This window comes from Psammomys obesus, unplaced genomic scaffold (genome assembly GCF_907164565.1).
Source record: "Psammomys obesus unplaced genomic scaffold, mPsaObe1.curated_primary_1811, whole genome shotgun sequence".
NCBI lineage: Eukaryota > Metazoa > Chordata > Mammalia > Rodentia > Muridae > Psammomys > Psammomys obesus.
In genome coordinates this window covers 61377282-61403135 of record NW_026585644.1, presented here as the reverse complement: position 1 = coordinate 61403135, position 25854 = coordinate 61377282, and the positions used below count along the sequence as shown (strand labels likewise).

Here is a 25854-nt window from a genome sequence, read left to right as displayed (position 1 = left end):
TCTATTTCTTTACATTTTCCTGTTTATGGAGGGAGACTTCCTATACTCCTTAGTTTATAGCCCCTTCCTCTACTTACAAGCAAGCAGCATGACATCTTAGCTTTTTTCTGATGCTCCATTACATCTTCGTGGCAGTGGTCCCCTGTATAGAAGGATTTCTGGAATTCCCTTGGGACCTATGGGTTGCAGGCTGATTTCTTTCTAGTCCCCACTTAACGACATCTGCTTTCTCTTTTATAAATAACAAATTTACAAAGTTTAGAGACTAAGGTATACACAGCTCTATGAGGCCATCCAGCCTGTTGAGAAAAGCAAACACCCTGGGAAATAATCTATGTCTGCAAAACCCTTTAGTACTTTGTAATGAGTATAGGTTGAGGTATTCATTACTTGTCTGAAACATTTACATTTAGAAAGTTGAATATTATATTGATGTGTATATAACTGTGTTTTAACAAAGACATCTTGAGAAAATGAAAAAATGCTACCTTGTGAGCAGTGGGGAGCGTTACCTTTCTACAGAAATCTTGTCTAAGTTTAAACTGCTACATGGATCCCGGTGGACAGAAGAACATTTGAAAAACATTCAGACTGAGGTACTAAAACCTCTGCTTCTGTACTGGTAAGGAAAAATAATGTGAATTAAAGTAATTTTCTTTTACTTTTTTAAAGCTAGTTATAAATAATACCTTTTGTCTTATGGTTATATAATTTATAGAAACTGAACATGACTAGTTCTTTGAAAAGTATTTATGTTTTTAGATACTTGATGTAGTAGTTTGAAGAAGAATGGCCTCCATAGTCTCATATATTTTAATGCTTGGTCACCAGGGAGTGAAACTATTTGGAATGATTACATGAATTAAGATGTGTGGCCTTGTTGGAGGAAGTATGTCACTGTGGGTGAGTTTTGAGGCTTCAAAAGTCTATGCCAGGACCAGGTTGTCTTTCTCTTGGCCTATGGATCAGGCTGTGCAGCTCTCAGCTCTAGTACCATGCTTGCCACCATGATGCCTAACTCCCTGAAACTGTAAGCAAGTCCCCAATTAAATGCTTTCTTTGTAAGGGTCACTGTGGTCATGTTGTCTCTTCACAGCATTAGGACAGCAACTAAGAAGTTGGTAGCAGGAGTGGGGTTTTCTGTGACAACCCTGCCTTTGCTGCTTGTTGACGGAATGTGGACCTTGGGAATTTGAGTTAGGAAAGTTGAGTATTTTAAGCAGGTTTAAGGGGCCATCCTAGCAGGGATGTGAAAGACAATGGTGCTGAGAGCAACATAAATTGTGCTGGTACAGCTCATAAGGTTTCAGAAGGGAAGCTAGGTGTGTGTCAGGGGTGTCTCTGCATAGAGGTCCAGAGATGCCATTGTGTGAAGCTGTGAAGGTGAAGCCTACATTGCCTTGGAGACCCCAAAATGTTAGAGATGTCAGAGCTCTGGGATACCTGCCAAGGAGAGCTGCAGGTTGAGTGTAGAACCAAGAGAAAGAAGTATGTTGTTGTCCACAAAGCTGAAAGGAGTTGAAAATCAATGTGGAATTTGTCCTCTTGGTTTTCAATCTTGCTTTGGTCCAGTATGTCCTCCACTTTGGAATGATAATGTACATTCTATGCCATAGTATGTTGGAAGTATGTGATCTTCTTTTTTATTTTGGTTTTACAGGGGATTACAGTTAGGAGATTGCCTTGAATCTCAGACTTTGGACTTCAAACAATGTTGAGACTATTATAGACTATGGGGACCTTTGAAGTTGGACAGAATACATTTTTGCAGTGTGGTACAGCTACAAGCCTATGTGGTCAGGGAGTGGAATGTGGTGTTTTGAATAAGAATGCTCTCCATAGTGTCATAGATTTGAATGCTTGGTCACTAGGTTGTGGAACTATTTAGAAGAACTAGGATTAGGAGGTGTAGCCTTTTTTGGAGGAAATATGTCACTGGGGGTAGGCTTTGAGGTTTCAAAGCTAGGCCCAATTCCTTTGTTCTCTCTCTTCTCTCTCTTCCTGTTGATGAGGATATAGCTCTCAAGTACTTCTGCAGCATCTGACTGCTACCATTCTCCCCACCACGATGATCTAAGCTTCTAAAACTGTAAGCCCAACCGAGTGCTTTCCTTTATAGGAGCAATAGAACAGTGTCTGACACTTGGTGTGCCTGGTGTCTGTAAATACATGATAGGGTTCAGCAGCTCTGTGAGATCACCCTTGTAGAATTACCATGCAATCAGTTCTTGTAACCGTGTGTGGCACCACACGTGTTTTGAGCACGCTTGGTAAAGTGCTGTGGTAACCTTTTATAGGCTAAAACCTGGTCTAGCAGGGTTCGTGGTCTAGTAGGAAGAGCATCATGTGAAATGAGTGTAATAAAATTCATGGTAACTGCTCTGGGTACAGAGACCAAGTGGATACAGTGTAGAAAAGAAATGCTATTTGCAGGGCAGCAAGTGTTCACTGAGGTACAGTTGACTTGGTTTTGCCATTTCTCTTCAACTGTTATTGTTGCTCCAGTGCTTTGGGTGTGAAGTTTAGATCTGTGAGGAGTTAGCAAGTGCTCTGTGGTGTTCTCTAGTGTCACCTCCCAGCTGAATTCTCACCTCCCACCCCCTATGCTGTTCTCTTCTCTTTAAAAACTATCTTGGGTAGGGAAGAGGGAGGGTGGGAGTGGAAGGGGAGGAGGGAGAGAGGTACAGGGGGGATACAAAGTGAATAAACTGTAATTAATAAAAATAAAAAAACATTATGAAAAACCTTAAAAAAAGATAACATAGGAGAGTTGCTATTTTGTGACTTATGAAATTAGGTAGTTTGATTATAATGAGTGGAAAGCGACTATCAGAACCTCATCTTCAGATAAAGGTACAAGCAATAGTACCTTTTTCCCTTAAGAATAAGATTTTTAATTAATTAGAGTCTACCACAGAGGGCTTCTGAAAGACTCTACTTAGCAGTGTATCAAAGCAGATGCTGAGACTCATAACCAAACCTTGGGCAGAGTGCAGGGAATCATATGAAAGAAGGGGAGTTAGTAAGATCTGGAGAAGACAGGAGCTCCACAAGGACCAAATATATCTGGGCACAGGGGTCTTTTATGAGACTGATACTCCAACCAAGGACCATGCATGGATATAACCTAGAACCCCTGCTCATATGGAGCCCATGGCAGCTCAGTATCCAAGAAAGGTACCCTAGTTATGGGAACAGGGACTGTTTCTGACATGAACTCAGTGCCTGCTCTTTGACTTCCCCACCCCCGAGGGAGGAGCAGCCCTGCTAGGCTACAGAGGAGGACATTTTAGCCAGTCCGGAAGATACCTGATGGAAGGGGAGGAGGAACTCCCCTATCAGTGGATTTAGAGAGGAGCAGGGAGGAAATGAGGGAGGGAGGGTGGGATTGGGAGGGAATGAAGGAGGGGGCTACAGCTGTAATACAAAGTAAATAAACTGTAATTAATATAAAAAAATAAAAATAATAAAGAATAAAAACATTAAATACAATAGAACAGTAAATTGTTAAGTGGATACATGACCTTCATCTATAAAATTAAGTAATTTTTGAATGAGTCTATAATATTAAAATATTAGCTGAGTGTGATGGTGCACAAGTATAATCCCAACACTTGGGGAGGCAGAGGCAAGCAGATCTCTGTAAGTCTGAAGCCAGCCTGGTCTACAAAGTGAGTCCAGGTCAGCCAAGGCTGCACAGAGAAACCCTCTCTCTCTCTCTCTCTCTTTCTCTCTCTCTCTCTCTCTCTCTCTCTCACACACACACACACACACACAAGATATTAGAGAGCCACCCAGATGTCCCCCACTTCATTTATAGATTTTAGATATTTTTTCTTAATAAATTACTGTTTTATGAAACGTGTTTGGGTTGGGTAAAGTTATTCATAAACCTACATTTCTCCCAAATGTTCACCTGCTGAAGTCAAAATAAAAGGGGGGATCCAGGTTGCCATAATGGTAGAACCATCTCTTCTGGTTCTTTATTAAAATATAGAAATGAAAAAAAAAAAAAACTATCCTGGGGCTGGAGAGATGGCTCAGCAACTAAAAGCAGAGAACCCAAGTTCCGTCCTCATCGCCCGCTCATCAGAGGGTTCACAGCCAGGGCATACAACACTCTCTCCTGGCCTCTGTGGGCACTAGTCTATCTGTACACCTAGAGACAGACACATAAATTAAAATAAATCTTAAGGCACACAGAATGGTTACATGCCACCCACCTTAAAACACTGAGTTTCAGAAAAATCACCAAGATAGAAGAACTCTGGCTTTTTAATTTTTATTATAAGGATATATTTGTGTTTGTGTGTGAGTATGTGCACAAGTGTGCAGGTTCCTTGAAGGCAGGAAGTGGGCATCCAGTCCTCTGGGCTGGAGTCACAGAATCTTGTAAGTGTTGGAACTAAGCTGAGGTCATCTGAACAAACACTACATGATTTTAAATGCTGAGCTGTCTCTCCAGCATCTTCTTTAAATTAAATATTATAGACCCATATGCAGTTATAGGAAACAATCCAAAGAGATATTGTGTGTGTTTCCTTCAGTGGTCGTACCCTGCAAAATTATATTAGTCAGGGTCCTCTAGAGTAATAGAACTTATAGAATGAATCTCCCTTTATGTAGAGAAAAGGGATTTATTAGAACGACTTATGGGCTGTGGTCCAGCTAGTTCTACAATGGCTGTCTACCAACAGAAAGTTCAAGAGTATAGTAGTTATTCAGTCCATGAGGCTGGCTGTCTCAGCTAGTCATTATACACCAGAATCCTGGGAAAGTAGGCACTAATGCCAGTGAAGGAATGACCTGCTAACTAGAGCAAGAGCAGGCTAAGAGAGAAAGCTTCCACCTTCTATGTTCTTTTTATGGGCTGCCAGCAAAAGTGTGTGGCCCAGACTAAAGTTGGATCTTCCCACCTCAAAAGATCTGGATTAGAAGTGGGTCTTCACACTTCAAATGATTTACTTAAGGAAAAAAAAAATACTTCATAGGTATGCCTAGCCATTTGGGTTTTACTTAATTCCGGATGTAGTCAAATTGACAACCAAGAATAGCTTTCATAGTAGTACAATATCAAAATAAGTAAAATTAACATTTATGCAATTTACCTATCTTTTCATGAATTTTATGTGCACTCATTTGTATGTGTATGTTTAGTTTGATGTTATTTTATCATTTATAGATTCATGCATGTTCCACCAAAGTCAAGACCCAGGACAATTACCAAAAGCATACCTGGTACTGCCATGTTAGCATCACACCAACCTCTGTCTCTTTCCTCCCAACTCCTGGAAAACATCAGCACAAATTATATAATATGGAATGTTTCAAATTCAGCGTAATTTTCTCAAGGTTTAGTCAAGTTGTGTGTCAACAATATGCTCCCTTTTGTTCCTGAGTGGTATTTCATTGTATGTATGTCCCGCCACTCAGCGAAGAATTAGACTTGTTTCCAGTTTGTGACACACACACACACACACACACACACACACACATCCCAAATCCTTGGCGGTTATGTGTCAAGCATCTTCTGATCACTAGATCTTGAAAATAAAAATGGGTAAAACCAGTGTGTATGAGAGCTTGTGTGATGGCTGCATCAGAAGTAACACTGCTAATTTAGAATTCACTGTGGAATGTCTTATTATACTGGACAGGATCAGAAAATGGCTCATCAAAGATTAATTCTGTGAGTGGAATTAAGGACAAGTTAAAATGGTAAAGGCAGCAGAGATTTGTTGAATATGAATGGAAGTTAATGATGTGAATCAAGAAATTGAGGTGTCTAGAGTCCTTGGCTACCACATGTAGGAGCTGAGAAGGGTCTTGTGACCCACTTACTGGTTAACACACAAGTAAGAAACAAGTTTGGATGTTTCTAAGTCTAAAAGTAAAAGTTGAGTAACACACTGTGAAGTAGCCACACTAACTGCAGGGTTTTCTGACCTTAAACTAATTGCAGCCTTCGGATTCACATCACTCCTAACATGTTCAGACGGGAACCATCTTCCTTCCTCCTGCTTTAAAGGGAAGCTGTTTTATATCAGTTTCTGGAATATGGAATAGGAACTTGTCCTCAGGCTTGACACCAGGGAAAACCTTGTCTACAGAGCAGTTTCAGAAGAGGCCTGATAGGCTGGAGTTACCTTTGGACACCACAAAGGTTCTCTGTTCTGTGCCACACAGTCTTCCTTGAGTTTCTGAAGCAGATTTCATTTTTTATTTATATAAATTGTTGTAAAATTAATTCCTACCTTCAGAGTATAAGATGTGAAAAATATGTAACTGTTCTATACTGCCCATTTTAGGAGCATACTTGAACATTCTAAAATATTTATATTTTTAGCCAGGTGTGGTAGTGTGAGCCTTTAATCCCAGCACATGGGAAGCAGAAGCAGGTGGATCTCTGTGAGTTCCAGGCCATCCTGATCTATATGGTGGGTCCCAGGACAGCCAGGGATATGGAGAGAGAGACAGACAGACAGAGTCAGAGACAGAGAGACAGACACAGAGAAAGAGAGGCTTTGTCTCAAAAAAAAAAAAATAAAAAAAAAATAAAATGATATGTTTATATATTTTTAAGTGTTAATTTAATTTTACCAATTTTGATTTGGTATTATAGATGAATACCAAATTGCTTTAAAATACATTTTGTGTTGTTTTAAAAATTCCTTAATAGTTTATTTTTCTCATCAAGCAAATAATTTTAATATTTTAAGTTTTAAAAATATATTACCTTTTTCTATGAGTGAATGGAGTATAATGAAGTAACATACAGAAAAATATTTTTAAGATGAGCCAGCAGAAAAAGAAATAAAAAGTGACAGAAAGAATTAACAATTATGATAATTTGTAGGCTTTTAATTCTGACATTTGTTTTTGTTTCATCTTAACATTTTATATCTTAAGTTTTTTTTTTTTTTCCAATAAAAAGGGCACCAAGATTTTGTGTTACTCATTCGTCTTCAACAAAAAATGCTAGTGCTGAACTGAAATTCTGGCGCCTTCGTCAAGAGAAACCAAGGAAGGATATTGACCCTTTCCCACAGATAGCAACCCTCCTGCCATTAAGACCAAAGTCTTGCATTCCACAGACCCCTGAGGTCCAGGTAGGGTGGCCAATGGGTAACTTCCTCTCTGTTAACTGTCAAAGTCAAAGTCTATTCGTGGGTCTTTGCCAGCTGCTGTAGTTTGAATGTGAACTATAGCCCATGGCTTACATGTTTGAGTACTTTGTCCCCAGTTGGGGCACTGTTTGGGAAGGCTGTGGAACCTTTAGGGATGGGGCCATATTAGAGGAAATATATCACTGGGGCTAGATCTTGAGGCCTTATAGCCAGGCTCCACTTCCTGTTGACATGCTGCTTCCTGAAGGTGGAGGCAGCATGATCAGCAGCTTCCTGTTCCTGCTTCTATGCTTTCCTTGCCTGCTGCTATGATGGACTGTGTCACTGGAACTGTGAGACAAAATACATCCTTCCCTCTTACATTGCTTTTATTAGCGTAATTTATCAGAGCAATGGGAAAGTACAGCAGCTTTATCGCATTTATCACAAGTGTGTTGTTACAGTGTATACACCACCACATGTAAAAAAAAGGGGGAAGGCCCCTGATGGTTCTTAAGTCATCCTTCCGAGGTGTGCAACCATGCCCCTCATTTGTCTGCTGGAAATTCTGCAATGGCCTCCTCTTCCACTTAGGATGTAATCTGAAAATTGTGCACAGCTGTACAGGTCCCTGCCAGCCTTTCCACCTCATTTGGCCCTATTCTCCTTTGGCCACCTGCTTCCTTTGCTTTTCTGTGAACATCACATGAGGCCATAGGGCTGGACACTTTCAGTTCCCTGTGCTTGATGTACCTTATTTCCCATGCCCTTTAGATGGCAGGGCAGCTCAGCCATCGCTTACTGCCAGAGGCTGTCTTCAGCTGGTCCACAGCATCTCCCCTATATAGGGCAGTCTGCCACCTCCCATCATTATCTGTGCTCTTTGCCCTGCCTTGCTTTGCCTTTTTGTCTTAACAGCCACATGATCCACCTGTTTATTGCCTTTTACCTCCTCCTAGAAGAGAAGGGAATTTTCTGTGCTGAGTTCACAGCCCTAGAGCAGCCTAGCCTAGCATAGTTGCTGTGTAAATATAATAGAAATTGAGCAGGTAAGCTGAGAGCAGCATAGCTGAACCAGAGGCAGGGAGCTTTGGGCTCACTGTGAAGAGTAAAAAAGGCAAAAAGTGGAGGAGAAAGTCTGGTAGGAGAAAGTAATAATAGGCATTAGTAAGTAACCTTATAGATTGTCAGGGTGAAGCAGTAACTGTAGGTGTGGTCCGAGATCCTTGAAAAGTTTCACTGCCTTAAAGGGTATCACAGAATATTCTGTTATTGGTCCCAGTCAAACAACACTGCCCCAAGATTGCTTCAGAAGCGCAGCGCGTCACTCCAAAAGCAGCACGGTGTGTGACACAGGTTAAAAGGTTCGCTTCCACTCACAGCAGTTTAGAGCTGCCACCAGTTTTCTTTCTCTGTGGTTTCAGAATTCCAGGCACACATTAGAAATCTCCCCAGGTGCTTTTAAAGTATACCATTACCAAGGTCTCTACTTCATAGATTGGCTTAACTGACCTGGAAAAGGCTGGGGTCACTCTCAAATCAATGAATTGGCTTAGAACCTACATCCCCAACCCCACATGAATATTAGAACCATGGATTAGAATCTGTATTTTAATAAAATTCCAGATGATATATGTGTTCGGCAGTGATGCTGGCAGGTAGCTTTTAGCATCATTTGAGGAGCTGTGCAGACAGAGACCCCACGGTCTCAACAGAGATCAGGGTTCTGTGGAGTTGCTGTAGAAATCAAACATTTAAATTTCTTTTTTAAAAAATTTATTTATTGTTTTATTAATTACAGTTTATTCACTTTTTATCCCTGCTGTAGCCCCCTCCCTGAACCCCTCCCAATCACACCATCCCTCCCTCTTCTCCTCCCATGCCCCTCCCCCAGTCCACTGATAGGAGAGGTCCTCCTTCCCTTCTAGCTGACCCTAGTTTATCAGGTCTCATCAGGACTGGCTGCATTGTCCTCCTCTGTGGGCTGGTAAGGCTGTTCCCCCATGAGGGGAATTTCTAATTCCTTCTCTCCAGTGATGTTCTTGCCACTAGAGAAGACCATGCTTTTCATTATTTTCTTACCCATTTCATTGTTTTCTTACCCATTATTTTGACTTTCCTGATCTGCTGTGTGCCTTGAGGCCCTAGCACACTCCAGTGCACCAAGTGCCTATTCAGCCCATGCAGCCTGGGCTCACCAGCACGACAGCTGATGATTCTTATAAACACTATCAAGCTGAGCAAGTTGTGAAGGAGAAAAAAAATAAGTGACACAATTAAGAGAAGGATCTCCAATAAGTGAGCAGTGCCCAAGCATGGGGAGAGTTCAGCTAGTATGAAAAGTACCGTAGACCAAATTTGCCTGTCCCTTCTCTGGGCTCCTCTTGAGGTGAGCACATGGTGTGTTCTGCCTAGACAGTCTGTTCTGGCCCTGCTCTATGTGCTCTGTCACCACTTGGCAGAAAACACCCAGAGCTGCTGGACTTTCATAGCCAGTAAAACACGGCCTTTTTAATGGGTATACAAATTGGGCACATGTATACCCACAGCACCAACACACTCACAGTGAAGGGCATTTCCTCTTCAACTTTAGTGTGGCTTCCTACTTTCCTGCCACCGTTCATTCTGACTATTCTTTTTTATTTAAATTACATGTTTGTTTAGTGTGTATATGCGCATGTGTGTGTAAGCATTACCACAGAATGTGTGTGAGGTGCTGTATCAGAGACAATCTTTCTTTCCTTCCACTATGTGGGTTCCTGGGTCCAAACTCAGGCTGTCAAGCTTAGCAATAAACATCCCTACATGCTGAGCCATCTCTCACTGTTCTTATGGTTTTCAGTCAAGCAACAAAGTTCAAGCTCAAAGACTGGAACTTACGGGCCAGAGTGATGGCTCTGATTTTAAGACCCTGCAGAACTGGGCTTGTTTCCCAGCATCTACCTGCGGTGGCTCACCAATACCTAACACTCCAGTTCCAGGGCGTCTCTTCCAGTCTCTGTGTGCACTTACAGAAGAACACACACTCCAACATCCAAAGACTCTCCCTAACGGGATTTCCCTGTATTATACATTTGAAATATTTTTTTTTATTTAATTTTAAGTGAGTAGAGGTTAGAGAGATGGCACAGTGGTCAAGAGCACTTGCTGTCCTTCCGGAGGGCCTGAGTTCAGTTCTCAGGTGTGTATATCAGGTAGCTTGTAACCGTCAGTAACTCCAGCTCGAGGTTCCGTCCACCTCGGAGCATGTACACCCCCGGCACACACGCTCACACATGCTCACAACTTTAAAAATAATGTATAGGCCAGGCATGATGTTGCTCGCCTTACATCCCAGCACTAGGGAACGCAGGTCTCTGTGAGTTTGAGAACAGCCTGGTCTACAAACTGAGTTCTAAAGCCAGGTTTACTACCCTGCATCCAGTAAAGAAATAAATTAAGAAGAAGAAAGCATTTGTTGTTGCTTAGGGCAGGAGTCACAACCATATGCTCACCAACCATGCACTACACCACTGGCTACACAGCTGGCCTAAAAGCATTTTTTTTAAATTATTGTGACTAAGAAGCATAAATACATACTTTCTCATCGTTTGAGTGTTTAGTACAGCAGCTTTAAATACATGCGCATTGTTTTGTGGCTCCAGAATATTTTTTATTTTGAAAATGATTCCATAGCATGGGGACTAAGCCACTTCCCTCCTCTACCTCAGAGGTTGAAAGCCATTTAACTATGATTGTACAATATATGTTTAATATAAGCCCAGCCCCTTGTAGTATTTCTCACTAATAGTTGCTTAATACTTAAAACTGCATGTGTTTGTTTGAGACAAGGACTTGCTGTGTCGCCCAAGCTAGCCTTGAACTTGTGACCTTCTTACCTCATTTCTCACGTGCCTGAGTTACAACAGGCACCACACACCTAATCTTAACCTGAAGCTACACCAATGAAATGTTGGTTCTTCTCCTGCCTGGGGCTATCTCCCTGAAGCTCAAGAAGTCAGAAGGGGCAGTAAATGAGAAGCGAGAGGTGTGCCAAACAGCATATGGCTAATTCAACTTTAATTCCAGAGAATTATGTACACCTATCCTAGGCACTTCAAGGATGCTTGATTTGCATTATACTGCACACTCAGTACCTAATTAACATATAGTCTGGGGAGGGGAGAGCTAGCAGTGAGCTGTGTCAGAGGCCAAATATCAAATGTGGTTAGGAGAGTCTATTTCTAAAGACACTCTCCAGATGAACTCAGGCAGATAGCAGGGGACCCTGCCAAGGGGAGGGCGTCCTGCCTTTAATGCCATAATGGCTATCTGGACCAGGCAAGAACTACAACCCCAACCAGCAGAGTACCTCCAGCAATGAAGTGCAGCTTTGCTCATTTCCTAAGCACCATTCTCTTTCCCATCCCTGACTGTTTTTCCCTTTTGCAATAAGTCCCCTCTCCTCCCCACTCTCTACTCTTTCTTCAGGGGCTCTCTTCTTGGAGAGCTCCCAACTGCTCTTGGTGCAAGTCCCATCTTATACTTCTGTTGAAGAAATATGTTTTCATTTTGCATGTATGTGTATTTTATTTGCATGTGCACCTTTATGCCTATAGATACCAGAAGGGGGCTTTTGCATCCCCTGGGACTGGGATTACAGATAGTTGTGAGCCACCATGTAGGTGCTGGGAATTGAACTTGGGCCCTCTGGAAGAGTAGCCAATTAAAAGTAGCTCCTAAATGTTGAGCCATCTCTCCTTGCTCCTACCATTAGAAACTTTTAAGAATGGGAAAAATTACTATAAACATAAAATGTCCGTAAAAGGTAAGAAACAGAACTATTAAGTTATAGACCCCTTGCTAAGGACTAAGCAAGCATCTTTCTCTTATTTGCCTACCCACCACTTTCTGATGTTCTCCCACACAAGTTTAAACCTGTTCTGTTTCAGAAGAAAGGATTGCTTCCAAGTTCTTTCCCAGGAAAGAGTCTGCTTCCATGGTGCTGGAAGTAAGAACCTAACAAAAGCCTTTGACTCCTCTTTTCTTATTACCTAAATTACTGTTGTATTTCACTCTGCTTGTCTTATAAAACCTGCATGTCTGAGGGAAGCATTTCTATTTTAGTGGGATATTTAGTAGGAAGGAGAGTGAGGGTTGAAATCTACAGACCAAAACAAGCTTGAGATAAACATGCAGAGCTCTATTCTCCTTTTTCATTTTGTTGATTTTCCATTTTATTATCTTTTCACTTTTTAGGGAGAAGAAATCGGTTTATTTCAGCCATCTAAATCTCCTAAGAAATTATCAAAAGTAATCCAAGAGACTAAAAAATTTGGGAGAAGTGAGTCTTTGCATCCAGTTTCTTATAAAGATAATGGATTTGAGAAAGGGTAGGTGCAGTTTTTTTGAATGTTAAGTTCATTGGTTTTTAGTATTAATTCTTAGGAGTCAGTACTGTATATTAGGAGCTTATGAGTGAATCTAAGATAGAAGAATCCCAGACATTGATACACTTAAAGAGATGATATTGTTATGCCCAGATCTTAAGGTCCTCAAAGACCACCAGGAACAAGAGCAAAGAGATTTATTCAGGCATAAGCTCAGTCTCTTCATCATCACCAACACAGTGGATCAGAGAGGAGAGCCCCAAGCAGCCACACTGTAGGGTTTTTATTTGCAAGAACTGGGATTCCCAGTTTAGCAGTTACAAGATTGAATGACATTCAGCAAGAGCAAGCTTGTTACAGAGTGATTGGCTAACTAACATAACTAACATTGAGTGAGCTATCTATAGATATCAGGAATGTTAGGTTAATGGTCTGCCCAGCACCTGATGCCCTGCCTGAGATAAGATATCTTCCCATTCTTGTGGTTACCTCCAGGCTATTCCTTGGGTAGGGAATTTTATGATTTTCTTTTTCCTGGAATTGGTGACCTATGGCCTAGTTCCTGGGACGGATGACTTTTGGAGGAGAAGGTCAGGCCTGATCCTTTCAGTGTCTCTGTGTCCAGCCACAGTCAGAACTGAGAAGGTGGCCTCCTAACACTCATTTGGCTCTGTGCTAGTCCACATCTCCAGCTTGAAAACTCCTAACACCCTGAATAGCACGCCACTTTTTAACACGGTGCAGTCTCTCTACTTTGTGTTTCCTCACTCTATAGTGTTTTGTGTTTCCAGTGGGATCTTTTTTCTTTATTCTGAATAATATTCTATGATCTTAGGTTTGGACAATTCTTTGTTTAGTAATTTATTACTTCACATTTATTCTTTTTTTTTTTACTTGAAGTAAAATCTATATAAGAATAAAGTTGGCAAATTAAATAATATTAAGTTTGTACAGTCTGATTTTCAGTGTATTTGGAAAGTCAACTACCACCACTATATAATTCCTGAACATTTAAACTAATATTGATTGATTGATTGATTGATTGATTGATTGGGTGAGTGTGTATGTATAGGCATGTGTGTCTGTGACATGGCACACATGTGGATATCAGAAGACAACTTGGAAACAATAAGTTCTTTCCTTCCATTATGTTGGTCTGAGAGAGCAAACTCAAGTTGTCAGACCTGGTGGCAAGGTTCTTACCTGCTGAGCTAGCTTGCTGGCCTAATTCCTGAGCATTTTATGATGTCAAAAAGAAGGCCTGTGTCCCTTAGCAGCCACTCCATATTCCTTCCCCAGCCACTAGCAACCCCTGTCCTACTTTACAGCTTCTGCCCTGTGTGTGTTTTATATAAATGGAATCAAAACAATCTCTGGACTCTTGTATCTGGTGGTCTGTGTTCGTAATGGTTTCAAGGTCCTTCATGTTCTTCATTTTCATTCTCAGGTATTTTCACAGGGTCTGGACCTAGATGTTGGTAGTTGCTCCTTTTCAGCACTTTGAAGATAGTGTCCAGTCCTGGCTCCCACTGCTTCTGTTCTTCTGAGTATATGTCTCTTCTTCCATTGCTGTCACAAACAATTTCCAGGTGGCTAGTCTTTCTTTTTCTAGAGCTCACACATATGTACATATGAAGATAATTTCAGAAGTATTAAGTTCTTCAAGGAACTATACAACCATCTCTGTTAAGAGTTGTAACAATTTATTACCCTTCTAATATATGTGACTGCATCATTCCTATGACACTGTCACCAACATGATCTGTGTTACCTTTGGTGTGCAGGTAGACTTTAGAAAGGGATTTATCTTCATTGAAGTTGAACTTTGCAATGAGAGCCACTTTACCTTAGCTTTTGTCAATGTTGTGCTTGGAAACAGGAAAAATAAAAGTGGAGGCGGGAGCTGATCAGTTCAGCTATGGACAAAGCCTATGTGAATGGTACAGCAAATCACCTAATAGAATATGTGGCGCATGCTCTATATTTAATTAGTATTGAATGAATGAATATAGTTTAAAGTCCTCTTGAGGGTGGACACACTTTGTGTATTAGGTTCCAGTTCTTCTCATCCTTGCCAACAAAAGTTGGCAAAAGTATCAAAAATGTCAGTGTTAGCTGGGCCGTGGTGGCACACACCTTTAATCCCAGCACTTGGGAGGCAGAGGCAGGAAGAGATCTCTGTGCATTTGAGACCAGCCTGATCTACAGAGTGAGTTCCAGGATAACCAGGGCTATGCAGAGAAACCCTGTCTCAAAAAAACAAAAAGCAAATAAACAAAAAAAAAAGTCAATGTTACCATAATAAAAATCTAATACTACATCAGGTCCACTTGTGATATTTATGATTCTGAACAATGGAAATAAAGATTTTGAGCCCAGAAAAGCACATGAGAAAAACTAAGTTATCGAGCTTCTGGTAGGTAAAGTGGGTTAGAAAATGGAAGAGACGCAGGGCGTTCAGACCCAGAGCAGCATGGTGTCCTTGAAGACAAAGGGGGGTGTGCCTAAGTGAAAGAGTGTAAAGTGGGTGAGCAAAGTGCTTAATTTTACATGACAGTGTGATTGACTAACAATGAATATTGACTTCACAACCCCAAGACCAGAGAGTCTTGGAAAAATATTTTGAAGATGAACTAATTAGTATAGATCACCTTTGTTTTCTCTTTTTATTTTGGGAAAGGTATAGTCTGCATGTTATTGTCAGAATGAAAACTGGGTCTGATGGAGAGGCCTGTGATCCCAGCTGTTTGAGAAGCTAAGCAGGAGGATTACAAGGTCAGGGCCAGTCTGGGATGCCCAGCTTTCAAGACAGGCCTGGCCTGCAGACTGAGACCTTGTGTTGAAATAAAGAGCAAAAAGAAGAGCTGAGAAGATGGCCCAGTGATTTAAGAGCATGTGGTCCTTTTGCTAGGGGCCCTGGGTTCGGTTCCCCACACCACATGGCAGCCCCTAACTATAACTTCCACTCAAGGGGAACTGGTACCCTCTTGTGCCCACCTCAGACACCAGGCATGCATGTGGTACACATCATGTAGGCAAACACCCATGCACATAAAATTTTTTAAATAAATAGAAGAAAAACAGGTCGGCATATATCTTTTTTATTACCCTGTTTGCTTTGTGTGCATGGGATGCTGTGTTCAGTCTTCCATGTTAAGGTCAGGGTCTGGGAGTGTTGAGGAACTATAGTATAAGAAACAGGGTAGTGACAATCACTGCTGCTGGCAATGGCAAATCTTCCATAATTCTGTCAGCCCAATAAAGTCATATAAATGGAATCATTAAAGTGCAATTTTTAAAAAGATTTATTTATTATGTATATAATAATCTGCCTGCATGTACACCTGCACACCAGAAGAGGGCACCAGATATCATTATAGATGGTTGTAAGCCACCATGTGGTTGCTAGGAATCAAACTCAGGACCTTTGGAAGAGCAGCCAATTCCTCTGAGTGCAATCTTTTGAACTTGACTTTGAAACTTGGCATGATTCCCATGAGAGCCATTCAAGTTATTACATTACTTATAGACTAACATTTCATAGATTATTCTTTTTAAAATTTGCACCTATCTGGGCATGGTGGTACATGCCTATAACATTCAGGATGCTGAGGCAGAGGATAGTGAGTTTTAAGCCAATGTGGGCTACATAGTAAGGCCTTGTCTTAAACATTAAAAATGAGATATAAAGATAGAAATAAGAGTAACCATTCAAAGTTGCACAACTCCTAGTTGTTTCAGCTGCTGACCTGGGGTGAAGATGGAATCTGGACCAGGGCCTGGGCTGCTCCCAACTTTGATTAGAGGAGTTGACAGTAGTCAATACAGAGATGCAGAGATGATCAAAATGCAGAGAACAAAAGCCTGAAAGCTGAGCCCTAAAGGAGATGTCTTTATCGCATCTGCCTCTCCAAACTCAGAGAACTCCATGAAGAAAAGGCAGAAGGCTTTGAAGAGCTGAGGGTCAGGAGGAGGGCTGTGAAATGCGATCATCTGGGTATAACATGCCATGGCCAATGCACTCATTAACTCACACCAGTGGTTACACACTGTCACACAATCAAGGCAGCTGACGCTCCCCACATGGACAGAGAAGATCATCTGTGTCATCCTTCACTGAGGAGCTATTGTCTGGAGATGCTGCTGGGGGAGGGAAAATAATCTTCTTTGAAGGTATAGCACTGGTAGGTCTGGAAGGCCCCACAGCCATGTACAATAGTAGGGCAGTGTTAGCTGGACTTAGCAAGAAAAATAGAAGACTGAGTTAGCAGGGGAAGGAGAACTTGGGGAAAGTGGACAGAGATAAAGGGAGGTTTATATTTCATTGTATATAATGATTAATTCACCTCCAAAATTATCATATATATTTGTTATTTTCAGATTTGTTTGAGTACAATAAAAACATTTTGTGTACTTATTATTTAAAAGAAGAAAAGAAAAAGAAAAAGAATAGCATGCCGTGTGTGGTAGGGTACATCTTTAATCCCAGCACTCTGGAGGAAAAGGCAGGTGGATCTCCGTGAGCTGGAGATGAGCCTGCTGCAGTGTACATAGTGAGTTTCAGGCCAACCAAGAGTACACAGTCAAAAGAAAAACAAACAACAACAACAAAATCTTAAAAAGAAATAAGAGTGTAAAGTCACTGGATGTGGAGAGTAAGGTTGAAATTTTTATTTTTAAATATTTTGTTTTTTTTAAGGATAGTCTGAATGAGAATGTTTTATTTTTGTTCTGTCCATTTTTAGTGTACAGAAATAGCTGATTTTGTACATTTAGCTTCTACCCAATGCCCTAAATAAACTCAATTATTAACGTTAGTGGGAATTTTTTTCCCTGTAGATTTGGTATAATACCTGAGAGTAAAGATCATTTAACATTTTTTTTCCCCAATCAGGACACCTTTGTTTCTTTCCTCACTTTCCTGCCTGGGAGAGACTCTTTAGTCCGCATGATACTGAATAGAAGTGAAGAAAATAGAAGGCCTTGCTCTGTCACAGTTTTAGGGGCAGTATCTATGTTTTCACCCTAAGTCTGATGCTAACTATGTGTTTCTCATCCAGTCTTTAACATTTTGAGGGAGTCCTTTGATGCTGGATAGATTGACAATACTCAGATTCACTAACTGATCAGTTTGTTCTTATGCCTATAATTTAGGTCAAAGTGGTTACCAGAGGCCACCACAGTGGTCCGTTTGACATCTTTTACTGACATCTCTGAATGTCTGAAGCCCCAGCTGGACAGAAAATATACTTATACAGAAGAACTTAATGTGAGTATTTTAAGGACTGAAAACTATGTTCCTCATTTAATCAACCACCATTACTAATTTTAGAATTTTAAGCTTACTATTTTTTTCCTCCACTAAGCAACACATTTTGGTTTTTAGTTGCAAAGGAATTTTCCCACCAAATCTTCACCTATGTTTTTCTTTTGTTGTTGTTGTTTGTTTGTTTGTTCGTTTGGTTGGTTGGTTGATTTTTTTGGTAGTATTGACTGCTCAGCCCTGCATTAATCACTCTTTTCAAAAACAGTTGTTATGGCCTAGGTTGATGACACATCAGATATAAAATAAGACCCTTTAGTATTCTTGTTCCGTTTTTTAACAATTAAAATAACACTGGATGCTATTTCTTAGAAATCTTCACTTTTTTATGAAGATACGAGTTTCCAGATTGTGGCTACTTTGACAACAAGCATGTAATGCAGGGTTTATTAAACAAAGACTTAGATGAAAATCTCTTCTCCTTTGAGAATTTTACTATCAGAATCCTTAGCAGTTTTTATATTATCTAAACATTTAATTATTTTTTGTGCAGATCTTTTAAGTAAATACTTCTCATTTTATACTAATCAGGGCTTTTTTCCTACTAAAATAAGGATATTTTAGTTTCAAATGTTGTTAAACATTAAGAAAAATCATCATATTCTCATCTCAGAATTTGTTTAGCAAGCAGAGACAGTGTGATAAAGAGAGTATAAGCCTTGAGAAATTGCCAGCTATCTTTTTTTCAAGGATGGTGTTATGGTTGCTGACATTGTTGCCATAGATGCCACAAGCAGCAGAGTTTTATGAGACCGTCCATTACTGTTCCCACTCCAAAGGCCATGACCTGCAGGGCGAGGTGAAACTGTCCACAGAGGGGACGCCCCTGAACAAGCAGCACTGAGAAGCCTCAGAGATGGTTCTTTTTATAACCTGCTTGTAGCTAGAATAGAAGCACCTCAAGGCTAAAATAACAGTCAATATGCAGGAGATAGGCCACCAACAGAGACTTGGAAGGTGACCAAAATGTGAAGGGAATTGAGGTCAGGGGTTGCTCTAAATATCGGGCTTAGAATCAGATCAGTTTGAATGACTTCTGCTGCCATAATTGGAGCTTCATAAATGAATATACATGACAGATGCAAACACATTGCATTAATACATATATTCTACAAAAATAAAATTACAGCCAGCAGAATTTACAAGACCAGCTTGAACAATGCTATAAAGAATCACATTATATTCAGGCAGATAACGAACTTGTTTTGTTATCTAGGTTAAAACTGTGTCAGATGTTGGAGCTTTGAGAGGATATGACATGGAAAACTTGTTACAATCTTTGTATGTAGAAAATAGAGCTGGATTCTTCTTTACTAAGTTCTGCGAGAATTCGGGAAACAAGGTAGAAAATAATTATTTTAAATATTTATTTCTTACTTTACTTGATTTGAAAATAGTAATGTTGAAATAACTTGGTACTCAAATAAGTATATCTGATGTTCAAATTCTCATCTGATAAATTTAAATCCATACTTGATATTTAGTAAATCTTTAACCATCCAACTGAATTGTAATTCTCTTTGTTTTACTGACCTACACTAATTAGAAAGGAAAGTGAAAAATAGATAAATATTGATATACCTTACTGGCTAGAGTTAATGATATTGTTTAATCGTAGTTTAATATGCCATATCTAGTTCATTTCTATTAATACTTAATTTTTAATAATTCTAACAACCATAAATTATAATGAATAGAAATATTTCCAATAATGTTTTTAAAATCATAATCAATATTTGTATGACCCAAATGAGCAGTGACTAATTGGCTCAGTAGTTAAAATTTAGTTCTACTGTCATACTCAATTTACCCATATGTTGATATAGCAGAATACCTTCAGATGTGCTTTTATTCCACAAATCCATGCTCTTTACATTTCAACTAGAACACTTGAAATTTTTGTATTCATTACGATTTTTAAACATTTACTACTTTAATGACCAACTTTATTGGAGGGTTATATGCAAAAATACAATGTTCCACTGACAACAGCAATAAGTCTCCTATATTTTGTCAGTTTGTGACGAAAGATTGAGACTAGCTTAAGTTGGATCTGATTTGTGGTAGCAGCAAGGAAGTAAGTGCTTATGTGGACTTATGGAAGTAGCGCTCTGAGGGACCCATGGCCTGACTGGGCGGTGATTTCCCTACTTCTCCATCTGCAGCTGTGGAAGCACAGTGTGTACTTTTGGTTTGACCTACAGTCTTATCATCAGCTATTCTACCAAGAAACGCTTCAGCCTTTTAAAGTGTGCAAGCAAGCACAAGTAAGTAGCAGGTACCACTGCTCCCTGCAAAGCTGTAAGTACACAGGAAAATACAAATTGTGCCTGGCCCCAGGCAACAGACAGCGAGCGGGCTTGCTGGCATCAGACATATAGTGTCCCAGGAACACTTTATGTAAATGTCAGCAGAGTATATTGTTTTATAACCTGATTTGTGAGTTTTCCATTTTATCTATTTTTATTTGGTTTGCTTTATTTTCTTTTCCTGTCAACTATTTGTCCTTCCAATAAAGAATGCCTTGTCTCTTTCCCATGCCTAACAAACCTTTTGCGTTTCCCTGGAGGGGTTGGAAAGCACCTGAGAGGGCATGTGCAGTGGCTCGGTGCCGTGACCAGTTCCCTGAGCTTCCTGTCAGCTGGGTGTGCCCAGCTGCTGGCAAATCACCGTGCGTGTACAGCCCGTGTAGGTGCCTAGGCTTCCATGCTACCTATGAGAGACACTCAGAGGGCAGAGGACAGGCCATTTCAAGACCACCCTGAAACAAACTAAGGAAGGAACAACCACAAAAGCAAAATAGGAAGAACAGAAGATCCTCTGCAAAAAAAGGACAAAGAGTAGCTGCTTGCCGGGATGGTAGCAGAAGGTGACGATGAGAACAGAATTATGACTTGAACTAACTTTTTGGGTTTTTATTCTTAGGTCCTTCAGATCTTTTATGGAGACAGGTCTCCAAGACTAGAGAGCTATGGGCCACTTCTCTATCTGTTGATCACTTAGTGATTCTTATAACTGCAAATAACCCATCCCAGAGGATCCAACCCCCAAAAGCTGCCCAGAGAATTAGTTTCATCACATTATTTATTATTTTATAATCTTTCTCAGGACACCAGAGTGTACTGCTGGATGTCTGGCCCGCTGCTCCAGCCCACCACCACCACTGCAGCTTGAGTAACTGCTTTGTATCTCAGTGATAGCTTTGTACTCTTTGCCGTGAGAATAAGGACTCCAGCTCCTACGTAGCCCAGATGTCTCCATGAAATCATGAAATAAATCTCTAATTTACCAGTGCCGTTTTCTGAGACCACACAGCTCTGCTTGTTAATCCTTTACCTGTAACTCACTGTTTACTCCCCTCCCCTGACCTACTGCCCCATGTGCTGCAGTACCATCTGTTATTTTTATTATGTTTTCACTGCACAAAGACTGCTCCTCCAAAGAAATCTTCAGCTGCTCAGTGAAGAGGGAGTGTGTGTGTGTGTGTGTGTGTGTGTGTGTGTGTGTGTTAATAATTAACCAGATTTCCATGTACATATGAAGGAGGAAATTCTGTTTGGGCTTTGTAAGCTTATTGGCTTGTAGCAATGCTTTTATCCAGCTAACTGTGTGGTTCAGAAACTGGACCATTTGGGTTGTCCAGAAATGGATTGCTCTGTTTGGAGATTGCCAATACCTAAACACTTTCCCCAAGGTCTGCTTTTGGGGAGTCAGGGCAGGGATGGGAGGAGTGGATCCATGTAGAATACTCTATTTACCTTTAGGACTGAATAGGAACAAATGAAAAAAACAAATCCATGTGATATTTGTACCTGTAGCTGTTTCACTTTTTTATCCTTGGTTGGAGGAACAACTGTCTGAACTAGTTTGGGTTTTATTACCCAAAGTTTTTGTTCTTCTAGATAGAGGAATTGTCTATGATGTCATTGTATTATCCATTTGTTTGTTTCACAGTATGAAATATCACTAATTTAATGACACTAGAAATATTGCATAGCTTTTATCAAAGATTCATTTATGATACAGCTCTTTGGAATGACAATGCCACCAAAGGCACTGCATGTTGAATGCACTACAAACTTGATTTTATATCATTTCATGTGTCTGCCAAGTTAAATACTAAGAGACAAAAAACTGATACCAAAGGACCTATGTGACTTTCTATAGACATAGTCTTATTCTCCCAAGTAGTAGCATAGGAATGTTAAAGTAAATAGGGACAGTCAATAGTAAGGAGTACCATGACGCATAAGCCCAAAAGCTTGGACTAGTGTCTTGGGTGCACCTTGAGGACTTCTCTACAGGGCTTCAGGAGAACACAGTGAACAGTTAAACACCAAAGCTGGTCTTTGGATTGTGCAGGTGCTTTCTCTGCCTGTAGGTGGCTGCGCAGCACTGGTGGGATTTGTAGGCTGGATATGCATCTTCATATTGCATGTTTTAGTGAGAGGACTAACAACAGAGCAAAGCTCTGCCTTTTAAGTCTTTCTAAGAAACTTTAAGTTGCAAAAAAACTGCATTTAAAATGTACCACCATCTCTAGCATAAACATTGATATTTTTAAACATAAACATGTATTTATATTAGATATGCTTATAAGTATACATGTATGTTTAGAGTCTAGAGGCAATTGTACCTGGGAGAGTGGAGCTGATAAAGGAGGCACACTAAGTCTCATGCAGTAGCCAACTTTATTCAGAGCATCAGACAGTTTATACTCTGAGGGTTAAGAAGAGCCACATGAGTAAAGCGTATAATCACAAGATCAAGCTACACATGGCAGGCAAGCTGCATGTGCTAGGCAAGCCACATGCCACAAAAATATGTTTTTTTCATTGAGGCATGTAAGCAAATAAAAAAAAGCCAGTTATAATGAATAATCCATAATAAACTCACACTGGGAAGGGCACAAAAGCATAATCTAAAAAAAAAAAAAAAAAAAAAAAAATCTGTGTTTTTAAAGAAACTGAGGTCACAAAACTCTTGGTTTCTTGGAATTTTCTCCCAAGCATTCAGAAGTCTCTTTACACAGCTTCATTCATAAACTGTGCTCCAACAGCTTCCTCTTTTTTATTTTTTAATAGCAGAGTATCCAGAATCTTTTGATTTAAAATGTTGCCAGTGCCATTTGATACATGATTATCCTATAAGCAAGCAAATTATTGACCTAAGTGAATAATACTAGAACAGTGAAAGCTATGTGTAACACTTCACCACCAGGAACAGGGGTCCAAACTGTGCCCAGTACTATTGGTCACATAATTGTATTGATCAGGAAGATCGAGACAATTGCTGGAAAAGAGACCCATTGAATTAGTAGCTCAGGTAGCTTGCAAAACATAAGCAATGGGGGTGCAAATGTTATGATGTCCTGTGAAATAGGAAGTGATTCAAATCAGATGACTAAATGAGTCTATTATGATTCCAAGGTCCAGACATACACACAGAGCCATTAGTAAAGAAGACAGGAGCTGGACCTACCCAGCTGCAGCTGAAGCAGAGGAGGATGAGGAATGTAACACACAGGCTCAGAGGCACTCACTGCAGAAAGACAGATCAAAGCAGCCAGCATTGCCAAAAAGAAACTCTCAGGTGACATGGGGCTCAGTGTGTTTTGTAGAATAACTTCTCTCTTGGTGCATAGGGCCTTAAATTTACCCCAGGTAGGCAGCTTGATTGATAATATGGTCAACATTCCTTTTGCTCTTTAGCTGAAGGTCTGCTATCTTCTTGGTGACTTCCACTATCTTCTTGCCCTTAGCCATTGACCTTGATGGCTGTGGGGGCTGGAGGAGCTGAAGAGGAACCCACAATGTTTCAGTGGATCCATCTGCAATGACAGATGCATGCTTCTTCTCAATTTTCTTCTGGAGAAGTAAAAATGAGGCAGCTTGCTTATTTCCTTCTGCAATAAAACCAGGGAGGTTAGAGTATACACAAATATGAATCTGTTCCTGGAAATAATCCTACAACATTAAGCAGAATCTGAAACAATATTTGAGCTTTTATGAACTAACTATAGTAGGTGAATCAAAACAGCCAGTTCTACTAGGCTGAAGAAAAAGAAGTATTAATAAATGGATAAATATATGGACCATGAATCCTTTCTATACCCTTAGATGAGCCATCAATTAAGTATCTGCCTGTGGAATGGAAAATGGTTGAATGGATGGAATGGAAAAATATTTGTTGTATGAGGAAATCCCATAGCTTGCCATCTGAATAATGATTTCCTAGCCTTATACAGTAATCTGCAAATGAAATTTGAGAATCCCTAAGCTCCTGTAATTCTCTTAAAAACTGATTGTTAAAGGTAATATAATACAGCAAGGATCAAATCCAGATAACTGTTGACATAGGGTCCTCCCCTGGTTTACTAATTGAACAAACTAGTATTTTCTGGCCTTTATGGTGTGAATAGATCTATTCCAAAGGCTTATCAACTTAGTGGAGGAAATAAGTTTAAAGGCAGTGGGGGTCCACACAATACACAAACACTTCTTTCAGTCTGCATTCAAACAGCTATAGTTCTTTTCTTGAGTCTTGAGGTAATAGTAGAGGACTGGCCAACACCATCTTTCCTTCCAGAATTCTAAATAGGTTGTTTTAGTGCATTGGTTAGCAAACCTCATGAGGTGAAGGAGGTATTGGGGATCAAATTCCTCTTCCCTGATGTGCCCTCACTTGCCTAGGTTGTAAAGGTAGCATTTCCATAGGTTCTCCTAAGTCCTTGTCAGGAAGTGGAGGGAATTCAAAATTAAATTGGTTATCAAGTCCCTCACTTCATGCTTCAGGGTCATTTTTAGGCAATGAAGGATGTGTATCTAAAGGAGGCTGAAGTTGTCTCTGGCACGGTCAATGGCACTGTTTTTACTTTCAATTTTACTGGAACAGGGAAAATCCCCTTTTTTTGCCTCTTTTACCAACTTAAGGTTTGATCACCCAGTTTATCTTCATTCAAGGGATTAGTCATTTCTTCTTCATGATTAATATCCTCTTTACCTTCCTTTAAAGGTCTGAATTAATGCCCAAGTGACCCAAAATTGAATGGGGGGATCTTTTCCCCTTGTTTATGAAGAGTTTAAGTTAGCCTGAGTATAACTCCATTTTGAAATAAAGATCCATCTTGACTGGGAGCTGAATTCAGGTACCAGGAAATATCACAGAATGTATACTTGGCAGAAAACAAAGTTAACTCTCTTAGCAACAGCCTCCAGGAAATATTACAAAATAAATACTTTATAGAAAATAGAGACAATCTCCTTGGCAATAATCAATGAGAATCGGTTGGGAATCGAGTGGGAAAATTCTCCCCAATATTTCAGATATAGTTCAGAAGAATAGCAGTCGTGATTACATGCCTTAGCAATTGTGATTATGTGCCTCAGAGAAGGTCACCTCGCCCCTCTAACTTTTACCTAATCCTATAACATCAAGGCATATGCCCCCCATGTTGCTGTCATAGAACACATGCCCCCCTGCTCGCAGTCTTACCCTTTAAAAACCCTGCTCACTCAGAGCTCGAGGTCCCACTTCTCTGCTGCTGCATCAGTGAGACTTGGGTCCTGAGTTCAATTGCTCTCGTAATAAAGCTCTCTTGCTACTGCATCAAGCCGTCTCCTGGTGGTCTCTGAGGGTCCTGTGAACCTGTCATTACATTTATATTGCCTTTTCAATGTTCTTTCGGACTCCATCCCATATTTCTTCATATAAAGTCCTTTCTTTTGGAAACCAGAGATTAAAATCACAAATTTGCAAGCAATCTAATAACTGTGATTTTAATACTTGTGTTTCTCCTTCCTTTAAAAGACGATGCACAAGCTCAACATAAGGCAGAGCCTTCCCTGCTTTCTGCCCCATTGTTCTCACTCACTTCCTGTGAGGGTCGCCACTCTCTTATCTTGTAGCTGACCTGGGAAAATGGAGCTGATAAATGAGGTAGACTAAAGTCTCATGCATAGCCAACTTTATTCAGAGTATCAGATAATTTATAGTCTGACGGTTACGAGGAATCATGAATAAACTGTACAATGACGAGGGCAATCTATATGTGGCA

General features: G+C 40.2%; 1 protein-coding gene across 6 annotated transcripts in view; it reads left to right on the top strand.

Moving 5' to 3' along the window:
• The window catches only part of Rgs22 (regulator of G protein signaling 22), a 116462-nt gene that overhangs the window by 35572 nt on the left and 55036 nt on the right, over positions 1-25854 (top strand). For 5 of the 6 annotated variants that reach the window (XM_055620255.1, XM_055620265.1, XM_055620247.1 and 2 more), the window contains 6 exons: positions 461-622; positions 6935-7109; positions 12345-12478; positions 17630-17744; positions 19015-19140; positions 19964-20065. In XM_055620255.1, coding sequence (XP_055476230.1) covers positions 461-622; positions 6935-7109; positions 12345-12478; positions 17630-17744; positions 19015-19140; positions 19964-20065 — 814 coding nt within the window. The remainder of the gene's footprint in view (positions 1-460; positions 623-6934; positions 7110-12344; positions 12479-17629; positions 17745-19014; positions 19141-19963; positions 20066-25854) is intronic. The other variant, XM_055620284.1, reaches the window with a different exon arrangement.